Source organism: Podarcis bocagei (genome assembly GCF_964188305.1).
Source record: "Podarcis bocagei genome assembly, chromosome: 6".
NCBI lineage: Eukaryota > Metazoa > Chordata > Lepidosauria > Squamata > Lacertidae > Podarcis > Podarcis bocagei.
Genome location: NC_138130.1, coordinates 86702267 through 86717606, shown reverse-complemented (window position 1 = coordinate 86717606; position 15340 = coordinate 86702267). Strand labels below are relative to the sequence as shown.

Below are 15340 nucleotides of genomic sequence, written 5' to 3'. Positions count from 1 at the left end.
AAATGACACCACATTGTGATGCAATGTTGTTCCCATTGGACCATTCTCTATGAAGAATGCCACATTTGATTGACCTAGGAGCAAAGCTTTTCTTAAAAAAAAAAAGTGTATATGAGAAATTTTTCCCAAACCCTGAAGAGCGTTAACATCTAGGGGAGTGCTTTTGCTTAACCTCCACACCCCAAATGCAAAAAAAATAAGAAAAGTTGGGGTATATCTTTACCCCGTAACAGGAGTGCTCCTATTCAGGGTTCTGGCCAACCATGCTGTCTACTATAACCTTTCAGTAACTCAAGTGGGCTTCCTTATCCTTTCCATTTCATGCCTTTCCATCCCAAATGACACAGCATTCTCTGGCACCTCGCGTCCACTGAGCATGCTCAGTCCGCACTGGGCTGTTCGGGAGACAGGCAAATGCTGATCCAGTGGTACCTCGGGTTACATACGCTTCAGGTTACAGACGCTTCAGGTTACAGGCTCCGCTAACCCAGAAATAGTACCTCAGGTTAAGAACTCTGTTTCAGGATGAGAACAGAAATCGTGCTCCAGTGGCGTGGCAGCAGCAGGAGGCCCCATTAGCTAAAGTGGTGCTTCAGGCTAAGAACAGTTTCAGGTTAAGAGCGGACCTCCAGAATGAATTAAGTACTTAACCTGAGGTACCACTGTACAGTTTCATTTCCCATTGGCTCCATGTTCGTCTGCTTTCTTGTTAGTACAGGGACACTGAGTTTGCCATGAGAGGGAATGTGGGGTTGTTACCAGCTGGTCAGATGGAAAGCAGGTGGAAAACTGATCTTTCACTCAATAAAGTGAGTAATAAAGTGAACTGTCATGGATGCTTTAGCTGACGTTCCTGCATTGCAGGGGGCTGGTCGAGATCACCCTTGGGGTCCCTTCCAACAATTCTATGATTCTGTGTGGGGCTTGAACCCACAATCTTGAGATTAAGAGTCTCATGCTCTACCGACTGAGCTATATAAAAATATGTAGGGTCCATCCTATTCTCTTGATTGCAATCCGTTTTAACTCCTCTTAAAACAGTAGTACCTAGGGTTACATACACTTCAGGTTACATTCGCTTCAGGTTACAGACTCCGCTAACCCAGAAATAGTGCTTCATGTTAAGAACTTTGCTTCAGGATAAGAACAGAAATCGTGCTGTGGCGGCACGGCGGCAGCAGGAGGCCCCATTAACTAAAGTGGTGCTTCAGGTTAAGAACAGTTTCAGGTTAAGAACAGACCTCTGGAACGAATTAAGTTCTTAACCCAAGGTACCACTGTATTGTATTTTTAAATTGTCATAATTTGCCCTGGCACCTTATGGTAAAGGGTGGGTAATAAATATTCTTATTTATTAAAAGATAAGTTTGCAGGTTCCTAAAACCAGGAACCATTGAATCCTGAATCTCATTTCCCACAGTAGCCAGCCAGATGACTCCAGAAGGAAGGCATGAAAAGAACATCCTGTGGCTTTGCTCCCCAGCAAGTGGTATTTACTGGTATACTGCTCTTGGGGATGGAGGTTCCAATCAGCTATCATGCTTTGCCTAACACCTTGCTGACCTGTGCTCTGTAAGGGCTATAAGTTGCACCCAGAGCAGTTCAACTGTGCCCGTGCTACAGCTGCTTTCCTTTCGATTGCTCAGGATGCAGAGCAAGTAAGTTTACCTTAATAGGTCTTCCATCCGGTGTAAGCACCTCCTCTGACAGCTCCATCATCTTCAGGGCCATCAGCGCGATGGGCTTTGCATGATTTAGGTTCTGTCTGTGGAGCCCTGCTGCAACACAGTAGGCATCACCTATTGTTTCCACCTGCAGCAATCAGACAAATCAAATGCAAAAAAAATATGATAATGAGCCAGGAACTGGTACCATTAAGTCTCTGCAATCACTGGATGTTGCTTAAAAACATGTCAGCACAACATCAATAAGATAAGCTATTAGACAACGGAGTATAATTACCCCCAAGTTTGCAAACAGCCACCATCAAATCCTGACACCTCATTACACAGTTGTTCATCATTAGTGAGCGCAAAATCATTAGAATTGAGGACAACTTATGCCATCGAGTGGGTTGTAACAACACTGAACCATAAGAAAGTGGGGTTTTTTTTCTGGATCAGGGAGCCTACTGCAAATGTGCAGGTGGGGGGGGGGAGAAGGTGCCACTGTAGTTTATCCTCTTGTAGGATAAGAATTGTAGATTAATACCTATATTATCTGTACATCTTCTACACTAAAGCAATCTGACACTTACAGACTGAACATACCTCTCTCTACCTCTCTCACAGCACTAAAATTCAGGGTCTCTGGTTAACAAGAACCCACAAATGCAGTTGCCATGAATGCCAGAGCAGCTGCCCCACTGAACTCTGGTGAGTTCATCTCTAGCAACAGCAAATGATCTGGCAAGAATAATGCTCTGGTAGCCTTCAATGTTTCCTATTGTTTGGCTCATTGATACCAATTCTAAACATATGGAGATCCACGAAGCAGGAGACATCACAGTAATATTTGGGGTGGGTGAGTGGGACCAATTATCTTATATTTGATAGTGAAGGATTGCAGACAAGAAAGAAAGAAAGAAAGAAAGAAAGAAAGAAAGAAAGAAAGAAAGAAAGAAAGAAAGAAAGAAAGAGGAGTACCCTGGATTGAACACACATCATATTGATGTTGTTCACTGGCTGGACCAACTGGGGAACCCCCAAGGGATGAAGCCTGGGGAGTGGTAGTGAGATGATGATAAGTTGGTGAGAGGGAGAAGAGGGAGGAGGAGGTGTCGGAAGCTGAAGAGGCAACAGGGTTTAGTGAGCAGGGAGACTCTGTGGCAGAGAGAAGTCCAGAATCAGAAGCGGAAGTAGGAGAGGAGGGAAACCAAGAGACAAAGATGAGTCAGGCTGGTGAAGAATCGACAGTGTCTCCCCCTCCTGCTGCTACCAGCTCCCCTCTCCCCTGGTCTCCCAGAACTAGAAGAGGCATGAAGAGGGAGGAGCAAAGACAGTCATCCTGGCAGAGTCTCAGATTGCTTGGGAAGGACCCGGGAGAGGAAGCTGTGGGAAAGCAAGGATCTTCAGTCTCAACTGCCTCATAGGGGCACGGCCTGCCAAGAAGAGTTGCTGTGCTCATTAGGCATGGCATTCCTGAGCAGATTTTGTTTCTTCTAATAAAAAGTTCACTTCACTTACTCTGTGTGATTTATTGCTGACCCGCACCTGACACCCCCTTTTAACATCTGAGGGCTTGCCGATTAGAGAGAACAGGGAGGGAAAGAACCATGTAGATGGAGACTAGCTATTTCTTTTCATATTTTTTAAAATCTATTTTTTATTAAAGATTCCTTGGTTTACAAAAGTATATGCAATGTCTCTTTTTTCAAGTTGTCGTATTTTTTGCTCTATAAGACTCACTTTTTCCCTCCTAAAAAGTAAGGGGAAATGTGTGTGTGTCTTACGGAGCGAATGCAGGCTGTGCAGCTATCCCAGAAACCAGAACAGCAAGAGGGATCACTGCTTTCACTGTGCAGCGATCCCTCTTGCTGTTCTGGCTTCTGAGAATCAGAATATTTTTTTTCTTGTTTTCCTCCTCCAAAAACTAGGTGCGTCTTGTGGTCTGGTGCGTCTTATAGAGCGAAAAATAAGGTACATTTTCTACAGATCAGTTTCATTTGTTGGGACATTAGTGTTACAGTTATGAGTACCTAACTCAGGGCTCTCCAGATTGCTGCCTTTTCTGCAGGTGTATTCAGCAACGTATCATTGGCACAATATCACTGCATTGGTGGTAGATATAGTGGAGCATCCTTACATCATTCCCCTTTATTAGTTTTGCTATAATGCACTCCCACTGTTAACATATTATTGCTGTCTTGAGAGGGAACTCTGGCACAGCAGTGGGACAGAACAACAACATCACTAGAACTTTTGATGTACACAAAATTTCAGGATGCCAGCGGGAATCCACGAGACACACGCTGACTGGAAATGAAACAGGGTGTCCGTTGCAAAACTTCTGCAGGCACAAACAGTACTGAAAGCAGGTTTGCTTATAAGCGCCCCGATACCATCACCAGCACAAATCCTCATGATGCACAATGGACGGGTTTTCTGGAAAGGTTTAAAACTGCAGATGAACAGAGGAAATGTTTTGTGAAATGCTAACAATAACATTTGAAAGATCATCCTGCTTGTTCTCAGAGAAAAGCAAAGCATACATGACAGCTGGCAGAAGAACCACCTTTGTCAAGCAAATGCTTGATGGGTTTTACAGCCCGATCTGCAAGTTTTGTCCTACTGAGTTCAGTGAAGCCGATGCTCAGGTAACAGCCTTAGAGGAAGTCGATGTTTGTAGGCAGGAACAGAGGATGTTGTTTTAGAACTGGGGGTTGTCACGAGACTTTCACATAGTTGCCTATGTATGCCCTAAGCACGGTTGCCATATCTTGAAGAGAAAAAAAGAGGACAGCCTGAGCCACTGCCAGCCTGAGACAGCGGAAGAGGTGTGCGGGCATGTGGGACCACTGCCACCAAGCCCGCATGACTGTTCCCCCAGCTCAGACTGGCAGCAGCTATGGTGTGCAGAGCAGCCCAAGCCCAAGCCCACCCCCCAAGCCCCTCCAAATAACCCCCTCCTCGAAAAAAACCCCCAGACTTCCTTTAAAATGTAAAAATTTGCCTGAGTGGGCATGTTGGCCCAGCAAAAGAGGACATGTCCAGGTTTTACTGGACGTATGGCAACCCTAGTCCTAAGTCTCTGTCCCACTGACAGCACAACTTACTCAGCACAGACTGCAAACTGGGTAGTTGGACCCCAATGAATTTTAAAGGACCATCAGTTGTTGACCACAGATATATTTGGTGCCCAAGAAAATGAATAAGGGAATTTGTTTCAGAATGAAGGATACAGTGGTACCTCAGGTTACAGACGCTTCAGGTTACAGACTCCGCTAACCCAGAAATAGTACCTCGGGTTAAGAACTTTGCTTCAGAATGAGAACAGAAATCATGCTCCAGCGGTGCGGCAGCAGCAGGAGGCCCCATTAGCTAAAGTGGTGCTTCAGGTTAAGAACAGTTTCAGGTTAAGAACGGACCTCCAGAACGAATTAAGTTCTTAACCTGAGGTACCACTGTATATCGTATGTGTTTTTAATGTTGATGCATCAAAGAAAGATAAAAACAGAAACCTCAGGCATGAGCTAGTGTTATATTAGAGGTGGAAGATTGGGAAATACCTTATAACAAGCCATACCAACTGGCTATCTAGTTTAATACTGTCCACACTGATTGGCAGCCGCTCTCCAGGGTTTCAGACAGGAGTCTCTTGCAACCATCCTGGAAATGCTGGGGACTGAACCAGGGACCTTGTGCATCAAGAACAGCAAATGCTCCACCACTCAGCTATGATCCTTCCACTTGTGGAAGAGATGTCTTGTGTCAAATGGTAGCATTTCCAATTGTTGCTCTCTGGACTCTCTCCTCCGCTTCCCTCCCCTCCTCTTTTGCTTTAAAATACTGGCTTGAAATAAGCCTCAAAATGTAATCACAGGGGGTCACACTTATGGCTTGTCTGATGCATGCCTTTCGCGGCAAAAATCAGACAAGCCCGGTGCACTGAAAAGAGCAGCTGCAGAGGGAATATGCTGCTATTTCAGCCCGGCTTCTCGCAGCAGGATCCCTGTAAAAGCTTAATAGACAATTTGGATTATAACTGTTGCAGCTGAGGACTCGTCACTACTCTCCCCCCCCCAAATGAACAAGCTTGCAACGTCTCTCTCTTAATCCAAGCTTAAATCCCACCAATGCTATAAAATTCAACAATGTAAAAGAGGAAAAAATGCATTTTATTGGAGGAGGGGTAGAGTGGACACACACTGCCCACTTCACAATTCAGTATCTAAGCTTCTTCCGATTACAGGACAAAGATTTGAGGCTGATACTAGAGCAGCATGGACGTTTGACTCCAGGTTGCAAATTTAAGAAATGCTGCATTTTGCATTCGTCAACTTCCCAGTTCATCTTGAATTATTTTAATTATTGCACCATCATTGTACATGCTGCTTTACAAAATAAGGTAGCCAAAAAGCATAGCTGGCTCCTTAGGGAAGGAAATGCAAAAATCCATAGTAGGACAATCCCACTATTAGGATCAACCAAAAAAATCTCCCTAGTGTGTGGTGTGATGCCTAACCAGGCTGCCCCTTAATACCAGCTGTGCCTGTCAGAGGACCTGGAATGGTGGAAGCAAAGAAAGTGAGGAAGCTTAAGGGACTTCAGGTGAGTCTGCAGTCCAAAGTAGGGAAGGCTAGGCGGGGTTGAGCTGAATAATTCCCGGCTGTCACTCAATATGATTCAGTTGCCTAATGGGCTCTTCTAAGCTCAATGCACACCCAGACAATTGCTGTACACATATGCAAGAGTTACAGCTATAGAGACTAGAAAGCTAAAGAAAGGTGGGGAAGGCAAAGCTGATTTGGTACCAGGGAGCTGTTCACAGTGCTGAAGAAGGTTTGCTGACACTTAAGAGCTCAAGTGGCGCTGTGGTCTAAACCACAGAGCCTAGGGCTTGCCGATTAGAAGGTCGTGGTTCGAAATCCCACGATGGGACCTCAGCGTCCGGGCAGAATGATGGGGGTGGAGACGCTCCTTCAGGTATACTGGACCGAGGCCGTTTAGGGCTTTAAAGGTCAGCACCAACACTTTGAATTGTGCTCGGAAACGTACTGGGAGCCAATGCAGGTCTTTCAAGACCGGTGTTATATGGTCTCGGCGGCCGCTCCCAGTCACCAGTCTAGCTGCCGCATTCTGGATTAGTTGTAGTTTCCGAGTCACCTTCAAAGGTAGCCCCACGTAGAGTGCATTGCAGTAGTCCAAGCGGGAGATAACCAGAGCATGCACCACTCTGGCGAGACAGTCCGCAGGCAGATAGGGTCTCAGCCTACGTACCAGATGGAGCTGGTAAACAGCTGCCCTGGACACAGATTTGACCTGTGCCTCCATGGACAGCTGTGAGTCCAAAATGACTCCCAGGCTGCGCACCTGGTCCTTCAGGGGCACAGTTACCCCATTCAGGACCAGGGAATCCTCCACACCTGCCCGCCTCCTATCCCCCAAAAACAGTACTTCTGTCTTGTCAGGATTCAACCTCAATCTGTTAGCCGCCATCCATCCTCCAACCGCCTCCAGACACTCACACAGGACCTTCACCGCCTTCACTGGTTCTGATTTAAAAGAGAGGTAGAGCTGGGTATCATCCGCATACTGATGAACACCCAGCCCAAACCTCCTGATGATCTCTCCCAGCGGCCGCATGTAGATGTTGAAAAGCATGGGGGAGAGGACAGAACCCTGAGGCACCCCACAAGTGAGAGCCCAGGGGTCTGAACACTCATCCCCCACCACCACTTTCTGAACACTGCCCAGGAGGAAGGAGCGGAACCACTGTATAACAGTGCCCCCAGCTCCCAGCCCCTCAAGACGGTCCAGAAGGATGCTATGGTCGATGGTATCGAACGCCGCTGAGAGATCCAGCAGAACTAGGAAACAGCTCTCACCCTTGTCCCTAGCCCGCCGGAGATCATCAACCAGTGCGACCAAGGCAGTTTCAGTCCCATGATGAGGCCTGAATCCCGACTGGAAGGGATCCAAATGGTCCGCTTCTTCCAGGCGTGCCTGGAGTTGTTCGGCAACCGCTCGCTCAATCACCTTGCCCAGGAATGGAAGATTTGAGACTGGGCGATAGTTGGCCATCGTGGCCGCATCTAAAGATGGTTTTTTAAGAAGCGGTTTAATAACCGCCTCTTTCAGCGGGTCTGGGAAGGCTCCCTCACGGAGGGAAGCATTCACCACCCCACGAAGCCCATCGCCCAGTCCTTCCCGGCTAGCTTTTATAAGCCAGGATGGGCAAGGATCCAGGAGACAGGTGGTTGGTTTCACTTGTCCAAGCAGCCTGTCCACATCCTCGGAGGTAACAGATTGGAATTGATCCCACTCAACTTGACTAGACAGAACTCTAGCACTCTCCCGCCCCGGCCCTGCTCCCACGGTGGAGTCTACTTCTTCCCGAATCTGAGCGACTTTATCTGCAAAAAAACTTTGCAAAATCATTGCAGGAGAACATGTGGCCCGTACTGGGCCCCGATGTTGCAGGTGGTTCCGCTAAATTGTGAACCACCTGAAAAAGTCTCCTGCTGCTGTTTTCTGCAGATGCAATAGAGGCGGTGAATAAATTCTTCTTCGCCGTCGCTATCGCCACTTGGTAGGCTCGACGTTGAGCTCTAACCTGTGTCCGGTCAGATTCGGAATGAGTTATCCGCCACCGGTGCTCTAGCCGTCTCAACGATTGTTTCATTGCCCTCAGATCCGTGGAAAACCACGGGGCTGTCCGGGCTCCATGCAATCGGAGAGGGTGCTTCGGAGCCAAACAGTCAATAGCCCTGGTTAACTCCACATTCCAGCGGGCCACCAGGGAATCAGCTGAAAGGCCATCAACATGGGATAAAGCATCCCCTACCACTCTCTGGAAACCATTTGGATCCATTAAGTGGCGGGGGCGGACCATCCAGTTCAAAAGCACGTCAAAGTGCAAGTAGATAAATAGGTACTGCTCCAGTGGGAAGGTAAACGGCATTTCTGTGCGCTGCTCTGGTTCGCCAGAGCGGCTTAATCAGGCTGGCCACATGACCCGGAAGCTGTACGCCGGCTCCCTCGGCCAGTAAAGCGAGATGAGCGCTGCAACCCCAAAGTCATCCACGACTGGACCTAACGGTCAGGGGTCCCTTTACCTTTACTACTGCATGCATTTGTTCCATCATGTGACATCTCCTTGTAGGTAGCGTCTGGGGAGGATGACATACCACAGGGTTTGCAAACCACATTAAAGACAAACTCTTTCACCTGCCCTGCCCTCCCCCCCCCACCTCCATTTCCCTCCTGACGGGCCTATGGTAAAAACCATTCAACCTCTACTCTGGCTCACACCAGATGTTTTGGAAGGCAATGGGATATTTGCAAAACTACTAAATAGAGGCTGTTAGCCATGATGACTATGTTCTGCTTCTATGGGCAAAGACAGTGCTGCTTCTGAATGGGAACTACAGGAGGGCTGAGGGCTGTTGTGCTTGGGTCCCCACTTGGGGGTTCCCCACAGGCCGCTGTGAGAACAGGATGCTGGACTAGATGGGCCATTGGCCTGATCCAGTGGGCTCTCCTTATGTGCTTAATGGAGTGAACATGAGAGCTGCACCACTAACAGTTATTTCAGTTGCAAACACAGCCTATGGTTGATTGGTTATTCACAAGTGCATGTACTGATTCCTCCCACCCATCAACCCGTTTGTTTCCAAGATGGCTGTTGCTATCTACAGTTGTTGCCTAGGGCTGACTTACAACCCATGGAAGACAATCTCACTCGGCTACAAATGATCACCAAAGGAGAAGAAGAAGAAGAGGAACCCACGAACCCATCGCTCCCGAACACAGCTTCGGAAAGGCCATTTTGTAACATAATGGGAGCTCCTCTCTTTTATAACACAATCACTTAAGTACCCTTATGAGAGTCTTTGGTGTCTTTGTGGGGATGTTAGCAGAATCAACTCAATGAATTAGCCAAACCTACTTACTGTGGCAAAATTCTTGACAAGTGCACATCTTTTTTTATTCTACTTCAATAACCTTTGATTAAAATGGATCGGGCAGTGGGAGTGGAGAGAAAGCATTTGTTCTAGTTCACTCTGAGCTGATCAACATGTTCTATGGTTTCATGAATATCTGCTAAAATAAATTCACTCACTGCATTTCAGCTTATGTATGTATGTGTGTATGTATGTATTATTGTATTATGTTAGCCACTCTGAGCCCGGCTCCGGCTGGGAAGGGTGGGGTACGAATAAAAATTATATTATTATTATTATTATTATTATTATTATTATTATTATTATTACATACAAACCATATATTATGTGTAATTCTACACACACACACACACACACGGAAATGAAGTTTGCATTTATACATCAGTATTTATTGCTGCAACTGAGAGTGCTCTCCTCTCCCAAATAAAAATATTCAAGAAGCAAAGCAAATCCCACACCTCAATAGTCCTCCCTCCAGTTAATGCTGAGAGAAATTGTCCACCCCTGTGCTATGTCATTTGCAAGCTGTAAAAGGGCCGAACTTTTAGCCAGCTTTTCTAGGCAGGGCCTGAATGTGCAGAATTGGTGTGAAACTCAATATACAGTATCCCAGAGTTGCCATTTCCCTTTCCCCACAAGCCCTTTGAAGCAACACTTTCGTGCGTTGCATCCAATATTAGTTCTACTCATGGTAGACCCATTGGAACTGATGGCTGCAGCTAATTTAGAGTCATTAATTTCAATGCGTCTACTCAGAGTAAGACTTAGTTGGCTACAATCCATTGTTCTTAGGCATTCCCTAGTAAGCCATATCTCAAACCCAGGTAATATACATTTTTTTACCCCTCCTCTGTCTGTATTTTATTTTTCTATTCTCACATTTATTTTTATTCACCACATCCATTACTTTTATTGTATCCTGTATGTGTTTATGCCAATAAACTTTTGATTAAAAAAGAAAGAAAGTCACGAGCAGTATCCTGGATTTAGCCAAAAAACAACATGGAAGCCAGTGAAACTCACAAAAGACCAGTTTCACATGTTCCTGGCAGCTAGCTAGTGATTGACAGAAGACATGCTGCTGAATTCTGGGCCAACTATATGTTAGTCTTCTAGACTGTCACTACAAAGCACATTGCAGCAATAGTCAAGCCAAGATGTTACCATAGCATCCATGACAACTGCCACATTAATTTTAAGGCGAAACAGATGGATGGCAACAACAAAGTTGATATGAAATCTGACAGATCTTCCTTCTCCCTCCTGCACATTCCTTTCCATGGCATACAGAACAGACCGAGTAGGGGGCTTCTTCCCTCTTACATCATTGGTTCAAAACTATGCTTAGCCATACCATGGTTTGGCTTAGCATGAGAGTCGATTGCAGTTTCTTTGCTACCTCCTGGTTGTTTAGTTGCTGTGCCAAACTGAGCTAAGTCATGATTTGGCTTAGCGCGCAGTCTGAACCTGAGCTTGTGATTTTGTTTCCTCCAGACTAAACACAAGCTGTAAACCAAGAGCAAAATTCTTCCCCCAGAGCCTGCATGCTCACACTAAGCAATGATTTGTCTTCACATGATGTGTGAACCAGACCTATAGCAATAGTAACATTTGGCACATGAATGTAGAAGAATACACACACACTTTCTATTGAAAAACAAGAGAGAGAATGAACCTCAAAAAAAAAAAAGTTCTACATGTTGTGATCTTGTATCTTAGGACAACCTTGCCGCCTGATAGTTTTATAGACAGGACTGCTGTTTGACGCTGCTGTACCTCTGCTTGCCTGCCAATCAAACTGCAGGATGCTCTCTGCCTTGATTTCAGAGATTTCTTTAGCCTTTGCTGGAGACTACCAGTGAAATAACCCCTCCCTGCCTTCCTCCTGTTGTATCCCTTTTATCTATTTTGTCTAAAAGAAAAGTACAGGGGACTGACAGAAAAGCAAAAGCGACTCAGAACATGAGGACTTGTGCTGGCTTTGTGTTGGTGCAGCGGTTATTTTTTTCCCCCTGGGGTACTTATCATCCACCTTCCTCCAACCCAGGGGCGGAGGAAGTGGGGTGCGGTGGGGGTGGGTCACCCCGGGTGTCACCACTGAGGGGAGGTGACAAAATGCTGGGCAGCACTCAACGCGGGGCCTGCAGCACACCCGAGCCACGCATCTCTCCTGGGAGTGACACAGTGGCTTGGGCACCCGCAGGCTCCGTGCTGCCCCAAATGGTCTACCCACTGCCTCCCCCTCAGCTGTAGGGTGGGAGGAGGCAGGCAGACTCCTCAGAGGCCCCACAGAGTGTCCTGCCCCGGCTTACCCCACCCCTGGCCCCAGGTGCCCAATCAGCTTGCTCCATCGCTGTTCCAACCACAGCGAAGAAAAGGCCTCACTAGCCAGAGATTAACTTACCCCAGTGAGTCCTGAAAATGAGATGAATAGGGCTGGGCAATATATTGATATATCGCCCCAAACCAGTTTGCAGTTCATATCGTGATAACCGTTTCATAGTTTTTGACCTGGCAATATATTGCGAATCATGATGTGTGTGTGTGTGTTTGTGGTACACGCTATGAAAAAAATCACAATGTGGGATAAACCGTGAAGCCATCCAATGTCTAATAAATAATAACAACAACAATTTATTTATACCCCACCCATCTGGCTAGGCTTCCGCAGCCACTCTGGGTGGCTCCCAACCGAATATTAAAAACGTGACAAAACATCAAACATTAAAAACTTCCCTAAACAGGGGCTGCCATCATATGTCTTCTAAAAGTCAGGTAGTTGTTTATTTCCTTGGCATCTGATGGGAGGGCATTCCACAGGGTGGGTGCCACTACCGAGAAGGCCCTGTGCCTGCTTCCCTGTAACCTTACTTCTCGCAGTGAGGGAACTGCCAGAAGGGCCTCGGAGCTGGACCTCAGTGTCTGGGCTGAACAATGGGGGTGGAGACACTCCTTCAGGTATACTGCTCCGCCCTTATTTCAGACATTGTGATATATCAGTATATATTACAAAGCTAAAAACCAGATATCACCCAGCCCTACTATTCGCCTCTACATAAATAGTTCCATCTTTATTTCAGATATTGTGATATACCGGTATATTGCAAGGTTTAGTCGATGATCTCTTCATGTTGGAAACCAGATATCACCCAGCCCTAGAGATGAGTTCTCAGAAGATGTGCTATGAAAATTCACTCAGCAGGAGAGCCAGTGTGGTGTAGTGGTTAAGAGCAGGCGACTCGTAATCTGGGGAACCGGGTTCGCTTCCCCGCTCCTCCTCATGCAGCTGCTGGGTGACCTTGGGCAAGTCACAGTTTTCTGAAGCCTCTCAGGCTCACTCACCTCGCAGAGTGTTTGTTGTGGGGGAGGAAGGGAAAGGAGAATGTTAGCCGCTTTGAGAACCCTTCGGGTAGTGATAAAGCGGGATATCAAATCCAAACTCTTCTTCTCAGCAGGGGGGATATGAACCTGAGCTTGCTTGGATCAGACCAATGGCCCTAGCACTCTGTTCGGCCTGCAATTCCTCAACAGCTCCCAGTGTAGCAACCTCTATCCTTGATCGTCTTCCGCTTGTTCACAGCCTAAGTTGCTGTTCTTTCTTTTAAAAAAGAAGAAGCTATCAGGAGACTTTCACACATCTCCTGCATTGCTGCCTAGTTTGGCACTAAAAGGATGTAATCTTTAACATACTTAATTGGAAGGAAGTCCCACAAAAATAAATGGGACCTGCCTTCAAGCAAATGTGCTTAAGACTTGCGTTTAAGTGCTCCTCTGTATTCTGCTTTCATTTAAAATGGATGACAACTGTTACATTCCTTTTAATATGTGCCATTTTTATCTTCTCTCCCAAAATGCTTTATGAATTAAATATAGGGAAGAAGATTAAAGGGGGAGAAATAAAGAGGCAGAATTTTAAAAAAATAATGGTTGCACAAGCAAGGGTGAAAAGAAAGAATTTTCAGGAAGAACTCAGAATAGATTGAGAGTTGATTAGATACAAGAAAGCTATTCCTGGAGAAGAGGAGAAAGATACAATTCTGATTGAGAGTCTGTCTGGGATTACCTAAAACAAGATTAGATAAGGGGACAGCCAGGCAAAAGCTCCATCAATCCTCAGAGCTAAATTTAAAATAAAGAATCACATTTGAAGCACCTTGAAAATATCTCATTCAAGACAGTCCTATGATTTTAACAACAACTTGACAACTTGATTTGGTAAAGATATTTGTGCATGATCTCTTGCCCATTTGCAAGGCAAAGCTATGCACCATGTGACCCAACAAGCCAAACCAGCGATACTGGTGTCTTAACAGACCATGAGCTTGAACGTCTTGTGATAGGAAGCCAAAGTTCAATAGCTCCATTTCCATATTTGGCAAATGCTTTTAGGGCTTTCGGAACATTTTAGTGGTTCCACTCGCTGCTCTGTCATTTTTTTTGGGGGGTGTCTTTTTAATTTGATACACTGCTTACCGTGTTCTTTATTCCCATTTGTTGTGCAGTCAGCATTGAGGCACTTCTCAAAAGGCAAATTACAAATCCTGCAGACAGGGGAAAGTGCAGTGCTCCCCCTTCCCAAACCTGTGGTGCTGATGGCTGGGAAGGGGTTAAGAGTGTGCTGCAAGTTGAAGGCCAGGGTGGAAGCTCTGAGCTGTACTGCAGGAGAAGCCCTGAGCTTTGCCCAAGTGGGCAAGAAGTTATCACTGGTTAGTTCTCTAGTTGGCGGCAGCCAGCAGAAATCAGCCCAAATCAGCTGCCACTGGCAGGTCTCCAGTTGATGACAGCCAGGAGGATGCATCAGACCAGGGTGTTTCAGAGTGCCAGAGGATTTGGTATCCACTGTCTCCAAAGCCTCCTGGATCCCTTGGGGGCCCTGATCCTCTAGTCCCTCCGCTGTGCTTTCCTGGAGCGGTGAAACCAGAAGGCACTCCACACTTTTCACCACAGGCAGTGCAAATGGCAGCCTAGGCTTCCTACTCCTGCATCACAGCGCAATCCTAAGCACGTCTCCCCAGAAGCTAGTCCTACTGGGTTCTATAGGGCCTACTTCCAGGAGAACGGGTGCAGAATTGCAGCCTTTATAAGTATGTCAGTAAATGTATAAGCCACATCCACATGTTTTTCTACATGCCAAGAAAATCCAATCGTGGCCACTACTTGCAAGAGCCGTCATAGCATGCACACCAGTGGCTAATCGCATCAATTCAACTCTTTGAAAGTTTATACTCGTTTACGTACATTCTCCTTTATTCACACTCAATTATGCTTCATATTCTCATGCTCAGGGAGCTCTAATTATATTCTTTGCCATACGCAGCTTATGCTTCTAATAATACTCAGGCCCATGAAAGTAGATTAATACTCATATTCAATCATACAAAGAGAAACCTCCATCACTTTTACTTCTGTGTTGCAGCAGGATTTGGCTGCTGATTCAAACCTTAAATCTTCTGCAGACCTTCATTTTCCTGCAGTTTCTTTCTCCGTGCAAACCTGAGGCTCCTTCTTCCAGCAGCGTAGCAATGCTGAATCCACAAGGGAGCCAGCCTCTGAAAACCAGCCTACGTGAGCGGCACACAGTCCACTGGTTGGTGGGAACCCATTCCCAAGCGAACGGGAAGAGATTCCACATGGCAACCCATCCATCTGCTTAAAAGTGTGCTCTTCTGAGGGCTGCCTCCCCTCTGCAAATCCCAGTTCCTTCCCCAAGAGTCT

The 15340-nt window shown here is 46.3% G+C and overlaps 1 protein-coding gene across 6 annotated transcripts in view; it reads right to left on the bottom strand.

The window, feature by feature from the left end:
* GUCY1A2 (guanylate cyclase 1 soluble subunit alpha 2) overlaps window positions 1-15340 on the bottom strand; it is a 503968-nt gene that overhangs the window by 398115 nt on the left and 90513 nt on the right. For all 6 annotated transcript variants that reach the window (XR_014008981.1, XR_014008982.1, XR_014008983.1 and 3 more), the window contains exon 6: window positions 1669-1812. Coding sequence is in view for 2 of the 6 variants with exons in the window: in XM_081197649.1 (XP_081053775.1) it covers window positions 1669-1812 (144 nt within the window). In the remaining 4 variants the exon portion in view is untranslated. The remainder of the gene's footprint in view (window positions 1-1668; window positions 1813-15340) is intronic.